This window comes from Camellia sinensis, chromosome 5 (assembly GCF_055761805.1).
Source record: "Camellia sinensis isolate YWXY chromosome 5, ASM5576180v1, whole genome shotgun sequence".
NCBI lineage: Eukaryota > Viridiplantae > Streptophyta > Magnoliopsida > Ericales > Theaceae > Camellia > Camellia sinensis.
This window is the reverse complement of record NC_138965.1, coordinates 184050371-184069874: the sequence shown is the minus strand read 5'-3', so window position 1 is coordinate 184069874 and position 19504 is coordinate 184050371. Positions and strand designations below refer to the sequence as shown.

Here is a 19504-nt window from a genome sequence, read left to right as displayed (position 1 = left end):
GAATTTAGCAGATTTTCTAAATATTTTTTTTCTCAAAACTCATACTTTTTAAGTATATTTATGTTAGGTGTGTCTAAAAATTAAAAAAATTGCTTAAAAGATTTTTAAATATCAGTAAAAAAAAATATGAAAAATAAAAAGGGTGAAGCACCAATAAATCTCAAAATGTGATCTTGTGAACGGTTTAGTACCCCCTTTTTTTTTTTTTTTTTCTTTTTTCTTTTTTTAAAATCCAAAGGTCCCGTTAAAGTGGAAACTACATAAAAGAATAGTCACTTACATATTTTGGTTTAATTTTTTAGGGATAAAAATGATTTTTTCAAAATGTAAAATTTCACATAGGCAATTTGCACTATAGAAGTTTTGGATTTTCCCTCACTTTAGAACAAATCACACATTACGAACAAAAACATAAACTCTAATGTAATACTCCAATAACGTAACACTTCAATGTAACACACTAAAAAACTCATTGGTGTACTTTTCCCAATTGGTACAACGTACCACTCAAAAAAAATTCTTTGGTGTATTTTTCTCAAACATAACTCTCCAATGTTAAAAAAATAAATAAAAATAAATAAAAATTTCTTAGTATATGAGAGGGTAATTTGTAAACAAATTGGGCCGAGCTAGGAAGAGTCTTCTTTAGGAGTTGGACCGCGTAATGGGCCGAGATAAGGGCTGGTGTAGCTCGGTTTTAGGCCAAGAAGACATCTCATATTTTGGGTTTGGGTCGAACTATGGACCGAGGTATCGGTAGAAAGAGGACCGAGCTAAACAATAGCTCTACAAGGCGTCATCTCGAAGCCAAGACTAATAGTAGTGCTTAAAGTATCACAGAGTCGAAGTAACTTAGCTGATCGCAATGTTAGCCGAGGTAAAGATATTAGCCGAAATAAGTGGGCCTGGTGGTTAGCCGAGGTATTGGTGAGAAAGGATGTCGTGCTTGGTATAGCTCGGCCGCCAGTCTTGGTATAACTCGGCCGGGCGCCATCTACATCATTACTTAAGCGTGTGACTGAGGTAACTTAGCTCGGTGTGGTTGCGGCATCTTATTAAAAGGAGGTAGCATCAATGGCGAGGACCGAGCTGTGTATAGCTCGGTAGGGTGGCATCCGTTAGATCGGCTTTCGATCACATGGTCCGAAGGGCAGGGGACCGAGATAAATCAGTTCGAGCAGGAATGTATAACCGAGGTAAAAGGTTCAGCCATCTCACTTGGTTTGCAGTGATGAGACTCCTAGTAGGACTCTGTTAAGGAGAGTTAGAGTCCTATTGGGATTGTATAAACCATCTCACTTGGTTGGTAGTGAGTAGAAGTGTGACTCCTAGGAGGACTCTATTAAGGAGAGTAGAGTCCCACTAGGATTGTGCAAAACCATCTCACTTGGTTGGTAGTGAGTAGGGTGTGTGATTCCTAGGAGGACTCTCAAAAGGAGAGTTAGAATCCTACTAGGATTGTGCCAAAGTAAAGTCTATAAAATCTCATGACCAGACCTATGGACAGGTATCCCAATTCTTACTCTAGAATACACAGAGCTTATTGTCTATTGTCTAGTTGATGACTTAGGCATCGGAGGGGTTTCCGGCACACACCCGCCTGTTAGCTCACGTTTGTGTTTTCAGGTGGCAAAGCGACGATGTTTGGAGGAGTGCAAACTTGATCAACAGGATCATACGAGAAGGTTTATTTCTTTCCCGTACAGTATACTTTTCCCAAACGTAATACTTCAATCAGTGTAATCTCAAATGTAACACTCCAATATAACATATTTCAATGTAGCACACAAAAATACTAAAAAAAATCCCTTAGTGTACTTTTTTCAAACGTAATACTCATAGTTTGAAATTATATATTTGTTCAAAACTTACTAAGGAATATTTGTACTCCTTTCGGAATGGTTTGAAAAATCTCAAATTTTTTTTTTAGTATTACATTTAAGAAAAGTAACTAAGAAGTTTTTTTTTTCTTACATTAGAGCATTACGTTTGGGAAAAGTGCACCAAATAATTTTTGTGTGTGTTACATTAAAGTGTTACACTGAGGAATTTTTTTGAAATGTTGTATTGAAGTGTTACATCTGGAAAAAGTACATTAAGAATTTTTTTGTGTGTTACATTAGAATGTTACACTAAGGAGTTTTTGTGTGGTATATTAGAGTGTTATATTAAGGAGTTTTTTTAAAGTATTATATTAAAGTGTTATATTATGGACTTTTGTATGTTACATTAGAGTGTTACACTAAGGAGTTTGTGTGTGTGTTACATTAGAGTGTTACATTAGGAGTGTTTTTGTGTATTATATTAAAGTGTTACGTTTGGAAAAAATATACGAAGAAATTTTTTTATGTGTTACATTAAAGTGTTACAATAAAAAAAAAAATTGTGTGTTACTTTAAAGTGTTACACTAAGGAGTTTTTTTTAATGTTATATTGAAGTGTTACGTTTGGAAAAAAAAAAAAAAAAAAAAACAAAGTAATAAGTTTTTTTGTGTTACATTAGTATTACGTTTGGATATTAATTAATGTCAATGTTACAATAGGAACGAACACCACACTAATAACACTACAAACAAGATAACATCATACATTTACAAATCACTCCACTAAATCCCCACAGAAAAAAAAAAAATAGAAATGTAAAAATTTACCTTACCCACGCACACCCAGCATTAGGAAAAAAAATTCAAACAAAATTACATACAAGGGCAAACAAGTAAACTTTCAAACTCCCAAATCAAGGAAATATAACATACCCAAAATAAAAAGGACTAATTAGTTTGAAAGAAAACTTCTAGGGCTAAATGGAATAACTTTTCTCTAAATGGGATTTATGAGTAATCCTTTCAAATAAAAAAATAAAATTTCTCAAAAAATATTTTTAAAAAATTAAAAACAAACATAATGATTATTATTTTGAAACGAAAGGAGTAGTAATTATTGTCATACTATCCTATTATTACCCCAATGAATCATGCCAAACCAATAATTGACTTATCTTTTCACGGATCTAGTGTCACTGTTGTGCATAAAGCACAACAGTGATTGTTGTGCAACCTGTGAGACTTATTTTGCGTCATATTTTGATGATCGGAATCGTTTAAATTTTAAGAAATATCGAGAACAATATACCTGTAAAAAATCAAGTTGATCGAATATTAATAACCTCTTCATCAAAAAACATTTGTATTTAATTTGATACATACATATTCATTTTTTTATATAAAGATGTCATTTGATGAACAAGTTACTGATATTTGATTAACTTAATTTTTTACAAATATATTGTTATTAAAATTTTCTAAAATTTGAATGATTCGAATCGTTAAAATAGAATCCAAAATAAGGGCTACAAATTGCACAATAATCGCACTGGATCCTCTTTCTACACGTCTCATCCCCTATGGCATAAAATTTTGTAATTATTGTGACACTATCCTATTATCATCCCAAAGAACCATGCCCGACCAATAATTGACTCATCTTTCTATGTAATTATTGTGACACTATTTAGTACGTTCAGTTTCAATTTTCAAAATTTAATTTTTTAAAATTTAAAAATTTAAATTTTGTTTTTTTATTTTTGTACTTTTATTGATTTTTTAAATATTTTCAATAATTTTAAAAACTTTCAGATATACTTAGCATAAATACACTTAAAAAATATAATCTTTGTGAAATTTTTTTAAGAAAATTTAATAAATATCAAAAATATTAAAAAAATACAAGAATTTAGTATATTTTTTGTATTTTTGTATATTTATTAATTTTTCAAAATATTTTTTTTTATAAATATTTTAATTTTTGATACATCTAATTAAATAAAAAAAATTACATAAAATTTTAAAAGTATTTACTAAAAATAAAAAAACTCATTTTTTTTAAAATTAAAATCAATCACAATTATTATCCCAACAATGAACTATGTTAGACCAATGATTGACTCATCTTTCTATATGTCTCATCAGAATAGATATATGTCTCATTAGAATAGATATGATCACCAGGGATATTTTCAATGCATTGCTTTTTCTTTAAAGGAAAACTACTATTGAGGTTTTGAAAAGTTATTATAATAAAAAAATTAAAATTTTAATTATTAATATATATAAAATTTATCATTTTTTTAATATTTTTTTGCACGCCACTGGCGTGTAATTCCTCCTTTTTTAATATATTTTTTAAATTTTGTATGCAAACTTTGTGATCACTAATTTTTCTTAAAAAATTACAAATAAATGGATCATTTTAAAAATAATTTCTCTAAAATAATTTCACTAAAATAATTTCTCTAAAATAATTTCACTAAAATAATTTCTCAAGAAAATATAACAAATCAAGGAAATATAACATTCCATTCATAAATCCCATTGTTATATTTCTTTTGATGAAGAGCAAGTAAGCTTTCAAACTCCCAATCAAGGAAATATAACATACCAAAAATAAAAATGACTAATTGGATTGAAAGAAAACTTCTAGAACTAAATGGAATAACTTTTCTCCAAATGGGATTTATGAGTAATTTTTTGAAATAAAAAAATAAAATTTTTTGAAAAGTGTTTTTAAGAAATTAAAAACAAACATAGTGATTGTTATTTTGAAACGAAATGAGTAGTAATTATTATGACACTATCCTATTATTATCTCAATGAATCATGCCAAACCAATTATTGACTCATCTTTTTACAGATCCAATGTCACTACTGTGCATAAAGCACAACAGTGATTGTTATGCAACTTGTGGGACTTATTTCGCATCATATTTTGATGATTCGAATCGTTTAAATTTTAAGAAATATCGAGAACAATGTACCTGTAAAAAAATCAAGTTGATCGGATATTAATAACCTCTTCATCAAATAACATTTGTATTTAATTTGATACATACATATTCATTTTTTTATGTATAAAGATGCCATTTGATGAACAAATTATTAATATCTGATTAACTTAATTTTTTATAAATATATTATTCTCGATATTCTCTAAAATTTGAACGATTTCAATCGTTAAAATAAGATTCAAAATGACTCCTACAGATTGCACAATAATTACAATGGATCCTCTCTCTACACGTCTCATCCCCTATGGTATAAATTTTTGTAATTATTGTGACACTATCCTATTATCATCGCAATGAATCATGCCAGACCAATAATTGACTCATCTTTCTATGTAATTATTCCGACACTATTTAGTTTGATTAATTTGAATTTTCAAAATTCAATTTTTCAAAATTTGAAAATTTTTAATTTTTTTTTTGTATTTTTATTGATTTTTTTAATATTTTAAATAATTTTTAAAATTTTTAGATATACTTAACATAAATACAGTTAAAAAATATAATATTTGTGAAATTTGTTTAAGAAAATTTAATAAATATCAAAAATATAAAAAAGAAATACAAAAATTTAGTATTTTTTTTTTATTTTTGCATATTTATTAATTTTTTAAAATATTTTTTTATAAATATTTTACTTTTTGATACATCTAATTAAATAAAAAAATTATATAAAATCTTAAAAATATTTACTAAAAATAAAAAATTCAATTTTTAAAAAATTAAATTCAAAAAATTAAATTCAAACACAATTATTATCCCAATGAACCATGCCAGACCAGTAATTGACTCATCTTTCCATACGGCTCAACAGAATAGATCTGATCACCAGCATATTTTCCAACACATTGCTTTTTCTTTAACGCTGTGTTTGGTTAGGAATTTGATGAGAGATATAGAAAGAAAAAGAGAAAGTATGTGTAAAATTAAGTAAAATATAAGTATATTTTATTCATATTTCATCTACCTTTTCCATTTCCCTTTCTAAATCTCTTCTCAAATCCCCCAACCAAACACAACATAAAGGAAAACTACTATTGAGGTTTTGAAAAGTTATTATAATAAAAAAATTTATAATTTTAATTATTAATATTTATAAAATTTATCATTGTTTTAATATTTTTTTGCACACCACTGGTGTGTAATTCCTCCTTTTTTAATATATTTTTTAAAATTTGTATGCAAACTTTGTGATCCCTAATTTTTCTTAAAAAATTACAAATAAATGGATTATTTTAAAAATAATTTCACTAAAAATAGAATTCTTTTTATACAATTCTGATATACAAAAAAAGACGCGCTATATATGTACAAAAAAAAAAAAAACTTGCACCAGTATGAATATGAAACTATTTTTTCACTATCCAATTAAAATATATATATTTTTTATTTTTAAATCAAAATATCTACCATCGCACAAATTAATTGAAAATGATTGGACTATCCAATCCTATCCTATAGGTCCAGCACATGACATACTTTAATATTCCGTCTGGTTATATTTTGAAGAAATATCAATCAGTGGGATTTTAAAAAATATAATTACAAATCAGTAAAAAAAAAATTATAAATATTAATAATTAAAATTATAAAAAAAATCATGATTTTGTAATAAGTTTTTGCTGTTAGCACAAGAGGGTAATATCCCCCTTATATCTTTGGTTTCTATGTATAGATTGTTCTTTTAAGAAATTAATTTAACATTCTCAAAATTATTTTTGTTATTTAATTTTTAATAAAACAAGCAATTGTTGGATCAATTTAATTATTTTTTAGTGAATAATCTACGTATAGCTACAAAATGAGCAAATTGAATGATTAAAGCGAACTTTGTGAGAAACCCACAATGTCAGAAATAACCGGTCTAATTCTTATATAAAATTGAAAGAATTGATTTTTTTTTTTTAAATTATCGTTGTCACATTATTATAAATTGATTATTTTTTCTATATATCAAAACTTTACTTGCCTACTTTTTCCTCTTTTGCTCATCCATTTATGAATCAAAATGGTTAGTGACCTTAAAATTTCTATCAATTTTTTTCCAACATTAACATGGGTATGAGTTTTATCAATTTCTATCAATTTCTTAAAGTTTTAATAAAAAAATTTATATTCCTAACATTCTTGTTAGAAAAAGTCTGCTAACTCAGACTTATTCATTCAAAATTTTCTAAATAAATAATTATAAGATAAAAAATAATTTATATAATATGAGATTTATATAGATCTATATAAGATATGATAGAGATAAATTTCTGAATAATTTTATGAGAGTGACTGTTCATGTTAATGGATAGCTCTATCAAGATGGGAATGAGTAATGATTAATTCATGTTTCCCAATCTGATGTGTCGGCAGAGCACGTTTAAAGCAAACCAATGGAGCAGGTAGGTAGTCCAATTGAATTTAGAGAAAATATCATATTTTTAAAAAATTATCTTAAATTTTAATAAATTTTAGGGGAAATTATTGAAAAGTCCCATTTGAGTATCTTGTAATCTATTTGGTCCCACGGGTTTTCTCTTTGTTTGCCAGGTCCATTTACGGCATAATTTGCTACTGGGTAGTCCTAATTTGAATGGTTTGGAAGTGTTGCTGGATGAATATACCCTGCCATGATTTGTGGAGATTTTTCTTTTTTGGTATGTTGTATCCCATTTATATTAGGGGGGTGTGAGGAAAGCCATTTACATAGGTTTCAGAGTGGGATTAGGATTACTTTGGATTTAGTTGTTTGGTGTGGGGGATGGGAACTTTGTTTGCTGCACAGAAACGTGACTCACTGTCGTCGTAGCAAAAGGAATATGGTTTGGTCGGACTGTCCACGTTACTGTGCATTAATATCCACTCATTCCTGTACTGATTTGGCAATTGTGTCCCTTGTCGCCCGTTGAACACGATGTTCGAAATTTTGTATTACAAAGTCATCCCTCATCATTCCCACACATTCATACCAGTGCACAAATCAATGTCGCTGTTATTACACCGATAGTGGAACGGGAACAGAGAAACACTGGTACCTATGTTTGACGCCAACAGTGCAACAGTCCACTGATATGCTCAAAAAGAAAAACAGAGGGATCACACACCTTGGATGTGGGAAACCTTTGATGGGCTTTTGACCATACTTTCTCCCAGAATAATCATCCGATGGTATGTCGGCCAACTTCACACTTATTGCCGGCACTCTTACTATTCTCTTCACCTTCAATTTCCTAATCAAAAAAAAAAAAAAAAAAAAAACACTCAATGAAATCTATAAAATACAATAATTATAACAACAATTAACTATTTGATGATGTGAATAATGAACCCTACATTTTCTTAGAACAATGGCATCGCCCTGAGGACGCACTGCACTTGGCGACCGCATCGTCCATCGAGTTGCACTTCCTCTTGGACAGCGGCGACCGACCAGCCGACGACGAGTTCGTAATCTGAAACGCCGACGACATCGAATGCCGTAGGCTGTCGGTGTCTCCCGTCAGAGACGACGTGAATGAATTCGGCAGCGACGCCACTGCCGCGAAATTTATCATCTTTGCTAACTCCTTCCGATCAGTAGATTCGTTTTTCACTTGGTGATTGTGAGGAAGATGAGGCAATCTCTGAATCGGCTTCGGACAGTAAACTCTAGGAACCGAACCTAGCTTTTCCTCCACCGACTCTGTTTCATGGGTCCTCTGTTGCTGTTGGTGAGGAGTCACAACACCTCTTCTAAAGCAATCGTGACCAGTTCGAGTTCGATCGAGAAACGAAATGAACTATAACGTGAACCCACTCACTCCATCTATAACGTGGGTTTCGAAATTCGAGTTGTGAGAAATCCGAAACGGAAATCTGAAACCATTTTAGTGTGCCTTATTTCGTGTGTTCACGTCACGTACGAAACCACGTTCTACTTCTATGAGTGTTACAAACCTATTAAATTAAAAAAAGGTATTAATGTGCTTTCCCGATCAACGTGACACACAAACACCCATTCACCTTCCCTATACAAACCCACACCAATCAACTAATAATACTAGTAGTGGAAAAACAATCAACAAACAAATTAAGGGATCATCCAATTACCAAGAAAACATTTAGGACCTTATAGATTACAAGTCCACAAAATGAGATTTAGTGGTCAATTCCCCTAAATTTTATAAATATTAATAATTATTGAAGCTAATTGGATTAGAGCATATCACATTATCTATACTTGGAGTAGTTTTGGTCACGCGGTGTGGTGTGGTGCAGTGCAGAGGATTTGGGATACGTGCTATGACATCACGCGTACCGTCACACTTTGTTAGATTTATTTTGGTTATATTTTAATGATTTAAATTATTTATATTATAACATAAAAAAAATAAAATTAATCGAATAAATATAATCTCATAATTAAGTCAAATAATAATCTTAAGAAATTATTAAAATTATATTAATTATTTATTTTTTTAAACATAAACTTGAATTTATTATAAATTATAAATGTTTCATTAATTTGAATATTTTTATAATATATATTCAACAAATCTTACCATACCAACTATTTGAACCATTGTCCTCTTGAACGAGTTCAGATCCTCTCCTTTACTCCCCTCCTTCATTTCTTCTGTGCAATGGCTGAGATTGAGCCCAACAAATCCAACGGCTATTAAAAACAAAACAAAACAAAACAAAAAATTCAAAATTGGAACTAAAATGTTCCCGCACACTCTCTCATCTCTCTCTCTCCTCCATGGCATTACCCTTTTACTTCTTTTCTTCTCTCTCTCCTCACACTCTGCCACTCCCAACAACAACACCACTCCCTTAACTACTACCAAAACTCATGACCTGGATTCAACCAGATCATGCAAGACACCATCACTAACAAGCAGATCACCTCCCCCACCACCGTCGCCGCCACTCGCTGCCTACAAAAAAAAATTAAAAATTCAAACAAATTGGCACCCCCTCTCTCTCTCACCCAGCCTCACCCTCACCCCTTCTCCGACGACTTGTTTGGGAAAGCTTCCTGCAAAAGATGATTGAAGTTCAAAACGTCCACACCCATTGCTACCAAGAACAAACATTTCCACCACCATGTGAAGTTGTATTTCAGTGGATGTGGCTTGCACTATTTCATTTTCCCCTTCTTTTTTTTGTTGGCACAAAATAAACATAGTTGTTTGATTTCAAATCTGGGTTAGACAATGCACTGCAAATGTTTGAAGAAATGTGTGACTGGATAGTTGTTTCATTTTGGTTAACAAGTTTCTCATACTCTGTTAATTTTTTCTGATATAAATGTTTGAACAAATGTTAATTTTTTCTGATGTTTCTGAGATTCTCGGATTGATCTGTATTCAATCCAGAACTATTTCTCAAATGTGATAATTTCTCAACGGCTGAAACAAACTTCTTTAGATGCTTTATGTACTCCGGATAGATCTCCAAGTCACAATGATTTCCTCCTTTAATCCATAGTGGTTCATATTTTTCTTTACAAAGCTCCTAAAGCTGCTTACCATGGGAGCAGTCCACAACAGCATCTGCAGTTCCCAGCAAGCACCAACAGACAAAAACAGAGTGAAAAAACATGTCACCAACATTTCAGTTCCAATTTTGAGGCTGAGAAGGAGTGTGTGAGGCTGTATAGCTGTGGGCGGGAAATTTTACTTTCCAATTTCCATTTTTTTTTTTTTTTTTTTTTTATAGCTGTTGGATCTGGTTGGTCAGATCTCAATCGTTGCATGGAAGATTTGAAGGAGGGGCCTCAAGTAGAGGATCTGAACTCCTCCTGAACACCCAATAGCTTGTCTTAATCATGTCCAATCTATAGACCACCCATTTGTTCATTTGGAATGTTGGTTAGTTTTTGATTTTTTAATTTTTTTTGATTATTTTTAGGGATAAAAAATCTCGTTTGAAAAAGATTTTTTAATTTTTTTGATTTTTTATGAAATAAAAAATATAATAATTATGTGTTAAATGTGATATTTTTTTCTTATTAAGTTAAAAAATTATTTTATCTTTTTATAATTAAAATAGTCCCAACCCTTCTTCCCACCATTTATGGATACCATCATCTATCATTATGTACTATAAAAACAAATTATTTCAATACAATTATAAATTCCATCAAAGGGGGTGGCACCAGTTGCATTTGAGGATATTGAATTGAAGAAATTGAATATATATATATATATATATATAATTTATGTATGTTTTAATTTGTCATTTGTTGATCTTGAAAATTCGTCCTCGGCTACTTTCATTGTCATTTGCCATCTTTAAAAAATTGTTTGAGCATCAGCTTATTTGGTTTCATTTTTCTGAAAACGTTTTTCTAAAAACAGTTTTAAAAAAATTCTATTTTTTTATTTTACGTGTAATTTTTTTACTGAATTTTTTTAATATTTTAAGCAATTTTTTTAATTTTTAGATATACCTAACATAAATATACCTAAAAAGTAAAAAAATTATGAAAAAAACCTTTTAAAAATTCACTAAATACCAAAAATATAAAAAAAAAATACGAGAATTTAGTACATTTTTTATATTTTTATGTATTTATTAATTTTTAAAAATATTTTTTCACAATTTTTTTATTTTTTAGATACATCTAAGTAAGGTGTATCTAAAAAAATAAAAAAATTGCTTAAAATTTTAAAAATATTCACTAAAAACAAAAAAACACGGAAAATAAAAAAATCAATTTTCAAAAAACTTAATCCAGAAAACTCAAACCAAACACACTGAAAATGTGTTATCTGTAGAAAAAATTTCAAACAGCTTTCTCATTTCAATTTTTTTTTCTTTTTTCTTACAATCAACTTAAACTAATCGGACTGTCGTTTATCACCTCTTAAGAAAATTGAATACTTTGCTTGTTTACTTGGTCCTGTATGCTAAAACTTAATATTTTATTTTATATCCAACTTAACTTAATCTAATTAAAGTTCATCAAGTAAATCATTCATATAAAAAAATTAAGTTAATTAAATAATGTTAACTATATGTTTGAATCGGTTTTATATTAAAAAAATAAATAATTATACTCATCATTTTACATATAAAATTGATTCCGAACATAAGGTTACCATTTTCTAATTAATTTAATTTTTTGTATAAATAATTTACTCGACAAACTTTAAAATATGAAGAACTTGAATCATTGAATTTGATCTCAAAAATGGGCCAACTGTTAAAACTGGACGGTCCAGTCCATATTTGTAAACAAGAATGATACATCCCCTAAAATGAAATAGCTCTAAGGAGCTCTAATGACATGAAAAATCAACAAAAAAAAAAAAAAAAAAAAAAGAGGAGAGAGAGAGAGAGCTAATTTAGAGCTCTAAAAAAAGAGCACTAAACCAGCTCTAATGAGTTGAAAATTCAAAAAAAAAAAAAGAAAAAGAAAAAAAGGGCAGACAGCCATCAGATCATGGGGGGCGAGCTCCATACTTAAAGCTTCCAAGCATTTTCGGAAAAAAAAAAAAAATAAGGCACAAATATTACAAAAAAACATTTTTGTATTTGTAAATCAGGGAGGAGACATTTTAACTTCTTGTACCAAACCAGTCCAAAACATCCAGAGGACAATCATAACTATAATAGAATGTGAAAATGATACTTGCATGCAAAGTTTTTTTTGATTAGTATCATAAGAGCTTTTAATGGATTCATCTAAATTACCTATTAGAGGGTGGATCCTTTCTGTCTAGATTTTGAATTAGGGGGTGTTATTTGAGTTCGTGGAGTTCATCATAAATCTCATTTTGATGAACCAAATTCAAGTTTAAAATAAAAAAATTTAAAAATTAATATTTTTTTAAAATAAATTCAAATTTCAAGTAAATGTTGATTCATCTTTAATTGAGTCCATTACGAGAAGAGGACAAATAATTTTATTTTTATATAGTTTAATGTGCATATAAGCTTAATGAATCAAATACAAGTTTACGATAGAAATTTAAAAAACTAATATTTGTTTAAATAAATCCATTTTAGGGTTGTTATAACCCATTAGGTCTACAAATGAATATTATAACCTGATTAGTCCCATAAACTGTTCTTTTTATTCCATTAGGTCTATTTTTCTAATTTACTATGTTTACTTGGACTATTTTGCCCTCATATATATATATATATATATATATATGTATATGTACAGTGTTAATACATATTACGTGCCTGTTTCCACGCTGATTCACTTTGGCAGTTTATATTTTACGCTTTTCATCATCATTCCATTTCGAAGGGATACGTTTCTATTTTGCATGCTTGTTCCAAGGCTTGGTTGTGCTAGGGTTTCATTCTTGCGGTTGTAGTCTAGTTCTGTGATTTTCGAGTGAAGACGACGAAGAGGAAGGTGTTCGATTCTCACATTTGCTGGACTGTAATTAGTTCAAATCAGTTTTTTTCCAGTTTCTGGACGATTGTAGGATTGCGTGATTAAGGTTAGTATCAATTTGGTTATGAATACATGTTCATTCGTATGATGGATCAGATGCTCTGTTTTTGGATTGATATGGATCGGATGCTCTGTTTTTTCAATTATATGCAATTTACGTGGTTCTGTGGAGGGGAGTTCATTCAGATTATGTGAAGAATGTTTAGTTCTCATTTTACTTTGATGTATCCATAATGAGGCTCTGTCTAGATGATATAATCCAGAGTATATGTATTAATGTGAATGTTTATATTTTGTTAATGTGGAATATGTGAAGAATGTGGATGCTCTCATTTTAAATTGATGTTTGCTTAATGAGGCTCTGTGTGTGTGATATAATTCAGAGTATATGTGTCAATGTGAATGTTTATATTTTGTTAATGTGGAATATATGAAGAATGTGGATGTTCTCATTTTAAATTGATGTTTGCTTAATGAGGTTCTGTGTGTGTGATATAATTCAGAGTATATGTGTCAATGTAAATGTTGACATCTTGTTAATATTGTGTGAAGATTGTTGATGGTCTCATTTTACTTTGATGTTTGGTTTATGAGGCTCTGCGTGGGTGATATAATTCGAAGAATATGTATATGTATCAATGTGAATGTTCACATCTCTTAATGTGAATTATGGATTTAGCACTTGAACTGTACACATAGTCATCTATTTTCTGCACAATGTGAATGTTCATATCGATTTTGATTACTGTTCGTTGTTGTGGTTATGTGTTTTTACAAGAGATGGATACTTTTATGATGTTGGTGTGTACATATGGTTGCAGTACAACTGTAATAAATGTTGCCCGCGCATTGTGTTATTCTCGTTTGGTGGAGTGTTTGTGTGAAAAGTGGGATGAGCTGTCTGCTGGTTCTATTTCATTGTTCTGTAAACTACCTGGGATTAATAGGTGTGATTTGGACAATGAGGAAGAATTTCAGAACATGTTACTGCTTGCTAAATCAATGGGGGTACAACATGTAGAAGTTGTGGTCGAGTTGAAAAGTGATATTGGGCAGTCAAGTAGCTCGAGATTACTGCGTATGGGGGTTGGGGAAGAAATTGATGCACTACGGAGATTTTGGCACCATAAGGAAAAGGTATTGTTGTCAGCCCCGTGGGCAAATGGTATTACGCATGTGGGACAACGGTTTGCTGGAGGTGCACAAGAATTTCGTGAGGTTTTATGTAAGTATGCCATCCAATGTGGGTTTCAGTTTACGTACGTCAAGAACGAGACAACAAGAGTTATTGCTGTGTGTGCGCTGCGGGAGGAGAGAGGCTACTTGTGGGCTATACATTGTAGAGCACAACGAGCAAATGGTTTTTTCTACATCAAGAGGTTTAGTAATGTGCCTAGTTGTGGTACGGATGTCCGAACATCGAAGAATACGCGAGTTAGTTCGAATTTGGTGCGAGTACCATATCTGAAATTGTGAGGGATAAGTCGTTGACTCGGCCGTGTGATGTGGTGACTATTTTGAGAGGGATTATGGGCTAGATGTGAGTTACCATGTCGTATGGTTAGGTGTGGAGAAAGCAAAGGCTGGTATTCATGGAGATCACTCATTATCGTTTGACCAGCTGCGGTGGTATTCGGATGCTGTGATGCGGTACAATCTAGGGAGTTGTGTAAATATTGACTATGATGCGAGTAGTCAACAGTTTTTTCATTTTTTTGTGTTATTTTCTGCGTGTATTTCTGGGTTCAATTCTTGCCGACCTTTATTATTCCTGGATGGAACATTCCTCAAAGGAAAATACAAAGGTCAGCTACTTGCGGCAACGACGAAAGACGAAAACAATGGTTAGTATTTTTTTTAACTGTCTATTCATGTCAATATTCACATTGAGCAGCATAGTCTGGACAAATGAGTGATTGACAAATTATAAGTAATGTGAACATTGACATTAGTATGCACTGATGTGAATGTTCACATCTGTGTCTGCTAATGACAGTAATGTGAACATTCACATTATTATACACTGATGTGAATGTTGACATCAGTGTATGGTAATGTCAGTCGATCCATTAATGAACAGTACTGTGAATGTTCACATTATCAATGAACATTCACAATCAACAATGAATTATTAATGGTCGTTAATGTGAATGTTCACATCATTGATGTTTACGAACTCGAATCCAAAAATAACAATAGTAATAGGGCAATGTAGATATAAACATTCACATGACCGATTTTGTTTATATTGTTTTCTATTCACTTTGGAATATTGTGAACAGTTGTGTATTGGTGTTGTGTTGTAGGTCTGTTTCCTATTGCATTTGCGATTGTTGATTCAGAGACCACGGCCAATTGGGCGTGGTTCTTGCATGAACTTGTGAAGGTTGTTGATGGTAAGCGTTAGATTACTTTTATTTCGGATTGTAATCTTGGTCTGTTAGAAGCTATGCCAAAGGTGTTCCCATCGACTTATCACAGTTATTGCTTACAACACTTGAAGAGCAATTTAAGAGACCGGATGAAAGGAATTAATAATGGATTCAAGGATCACCTAGTAAGTAGTTTGGGTGACTGTGCTTACGAGCCAACTGTGGTAGGGTTCCATGAAAAGCTTGCAAAATTAAAAGAGGAGAGTAAACAACGAGCACATAATTTTTTCAAGGACTTGGCACCTGAGCACTGGGCAAATTCATACTTCAGGTAATAATAGTTTCCTAAAGTGTTCCATTTGTCAAGTTTAGAATGGTAGCAATGTGAATTTTCAGTTTAGAATGGTAACAATCTTCCAATTGTGTTTCATGTTCAAGGTAAATGATGTGAATGTTCACATCTGCTAATGATAACTGATGTGACTGATGTGAATGTTCACATCTGTTAATTTGTCAAACAGTCATGCAATGTATTACAGATTTGAATGTTGACATCTGTCATATTTTGTTGTTGTTAACATTCGCATCTGTCTATCATTTAAGTTTACGTTAATGTTCACATCTGTCTATCAGTTAAGTTGATGTTAATGTTCACTGCGAATGATGGTAATGTTAATGTTCACATCTGTCAACGTGAATGTTCAGACCTGTTAAATTCCGTATTGTAATATGTTTGTGATATTGTGTAGGGGCATGCGTTATGGGGAGATGACATCCAATGCGGCGGAGTCATTTAATAACTGGATTAAAGAAGCACGTAATCTTCCTATCACTCAAATGGTGGACACAATTCGTACTCAGTTGATGCAGAAAATGTCTGCACGGCATGACCAAGCAAACAAATGGAATGAGCTTATTTGTCCTACATTCGAAACAAGGCTGATGGATTCGTGCAATGACAGCAGGTCTTGGCAAGTTAGCAAAGCCAATGAGGATGTGTTTGAAGTTCATTCGATACCATTGGTTACAGTTGATGTTGGGAGGCGTACATGTTCTTGCTTCAAATGGAAAATCAACGGATTCCCATGTGACCATGCAGTTATTGCCATTCAGAAGAGCTGCTACAATCTCAATGATTGTGTGGAACATTACTTTCATGTAGAGACATATAATGCAGCCTATTCGGGTGCCATATTCCCTATACCATCGGTGGAGAAGCCGTCTTTTGATCCCACGGACTTCACTATATACTCGCCAACTATGAAAAGACCACCCGGAAGGCTGAAAAAAAATAGGATCCCATCAAGGAGTGAGAAATTGAAACAAATAAGGTGCGGGAGATGTGATAAGTTGGGGAGCCATAATCACAAATCATGCAAGGAGTCGATATAGGATGTACATTGTTCATTTCGACATTGTGTTTTACATTAGATTCTTATATTCATTTTTGAAATAAGATTGTGTTGTGTTGACAAGCAAAATAATGGTTTGGCAAACTTAGTATTTCATTTGTGTTTTTTTTTTTGTTTTTTGGTACAAAACTGATATTTTGTTAAACTTGTAATGATGAATACATGATGTGGACATTCACACTTACGTACAAGAATCATATTATGTGAAAACTTGCACATGGGTGTGAACATTAACTGTGATGTGAACTTTCACATGCATAGAGATTGACATGGTGTGAACATTCACAACTGTTATGAATGAAAAGAAATGTGAATATTCATACCTGTGTATGTTATCTGTAATGATGTTATGCAGACAATGTGTACATTCATGCACAAAGTATGTGTATTACCAAAAAATCGGGTTCCAAAAATCACATCAATTATGCGATTCACAACACGGCATTATGAATATCATCATTGAATATGAACATTCACATTATTATAGTAACTGTCAACATTCACATCTGCAGAACATTAGTGCATATGAATATCGTAAGTGAATGTTTACATTTGACTGAGAAGCATAACATTCACAACTATTATGAATAAGAACAAACGTGAATATTCACACATGTGTATATGATCCGTAATGATGTCATATAGACATTCCTGCAGAAAATATGTGTACTATATAACAATCAGGTGCAAATCATCGCATAAATTATGCTCATCACAACACAGCAGTATGGATATCATAAGTGAATGTGAACATTCACATTAGTAATGCAACTGTGAACATTGACATCTGTTAAACATTAGTGCATATGAATATCATAAGTCAATGTTCACATTTGGCAGAGAAGACCACCATTCACAACTGTTACGAATAACAACAAATGGGAATATTCACACGTGTATGTGATCTGTAATGATGTCATGTAGACCAAGTGTACACTCCTACACAAAATATGTGTATTATAGAACAATCGGGTTCAAACAATTGCATAAATTATACTCATAACAACACAGCATTATGGATATCATAAGTGAATGTGAACATTCACATTAATGGTGCAACTGTGAACATTCACATCTGTAAAACATAACAACACCAAAGGTAGTTCAAAATTCGCAGGTGGCTTTTTCCCATTAATAGATGTTGTATCACTGTTTTACAATCAGTTGTTGTGTCAAAATGTCAAAGCATTCTATATTAACATTCATATCGAATGTTGGTTAGTTTGTAGGTAAACACCCCACACCTATAGGTTTTAATGAAGCTCTGATTTCTTATGATTCAAAAAACTATGTACTAACAAATCTCGTAGTCCACACCATTCTGAACAAGTGAGGCTGCCCACAATTTCTTCATGGTATATGTGCGCCCGCATGATGTAACATACTGCAGGTCCGCAGTCCACTCTGTAAATGCAAAATGGTTTTGATTAGCAATTGACATATATGTTTGCATAATGGTTATGGTGGATTTGTAAAAAATATAGTGAGGCTTACGAGTCTTTGTAGACGTCCCCGAACGTCCCGGGAGGAAATCCCCCCCGTTTTGTTCGTATGGGCTCACTACAGTTCAGGACTCAATGTCACGGTCCTGTATCTAATCTCGCAGAGTGCAATGCAAGACCGATGAAATCATCAAAGAGTCTAAATCCGGAAAATCGTTTTTGAAAATAGATTTTTTGAAAGAAGTGCCAAACATGGACTGCTTTGCCAGATACAGAGTCGCCACCTAAATATTTTATTTTGGAAAATTTGGGAAACCCTGACTCGTTGCCTAAGGCCACGTGTCCGTCATCGCCAAAGTTGCCTCGGCTCGGGAACTTGGGTACGATTGGGGAAGGTCACTTCGTGAGCACCCCCGCTCGCCCGATCAAAGATCGGCCTCTACTAACCATGATATCTAGTTTTGAAAACACTATGCGTTCTTAATCCGGTTATTAGCCTAGATTTACTATGTGGTACGCACAGCATACAAATATAGACCGGATCGCCTGAATTGAAACGACACATCTCATGTTTGTTTTTTAAAGCGGTTTGCTACTCGCAAGTAGGCCAAAATGTGGATTTGCCACCCTTAGGTGGGCTTAGAAAACAAGGTGATTTGTCACTATCTAGTGGGCTTAAAACTCACAATTGATGAATTGTTCCAATCCAAATAACCCAACCTTCACCCACAGGCATTCAGGCAGGTATATCATATAAGCAAATAGCCTCATGGTAAGCATGCTATCATGGCAGTCACTCACACGCATGCAAGGATGCTAAAGCACAAAACTTACCGAGTACTCCAAGCCAAAACAGAAGCTATGTTAGAAATCCATGCATGATCCTAACTATACAGAAATGCCTAATGCAACACATGCAAAATGCAACTAAGATAGGCTCGGCTATTCTAAAGATGGCATATGAAATGCTACAACTAGCAAGTATTCAACTTGGAATTGAAATACAAATGCAGTTAGTATGATGCGCCGAGCCCGGCACATGCAAGACA

The 19504-nt window shown here is 32.1% G+C and overlaps 1 protein-coding gene across 1 annotated transcript; it reads right to left on the bottom strand.

Annotated features, from left to right (window-relative positions):
- Positions 1-7823: 7823 nt before the first annotated feature.
- LOC114316560 (putative WRKY transcription factor 7) lies at positions 7824-9918 on the bottom strand. The gene is made up of 4 exons (XM_082872387.1): positions 9801-9918; positions 9370-9482; positions 8162-8607; positions 7824-8058 (listed from the first exon to the last, which is right to left on the bottom strand). The coding sequence occupies exons 1-4, from the start codon at positions 9916-9918 to the stop codon at positions 7824-7826; spliced, it is 912 nt and encodes a 303-aa protein (XP_082728513.1).
- Positions 9919-19504: the final 9586 nt, after the last annotated feature.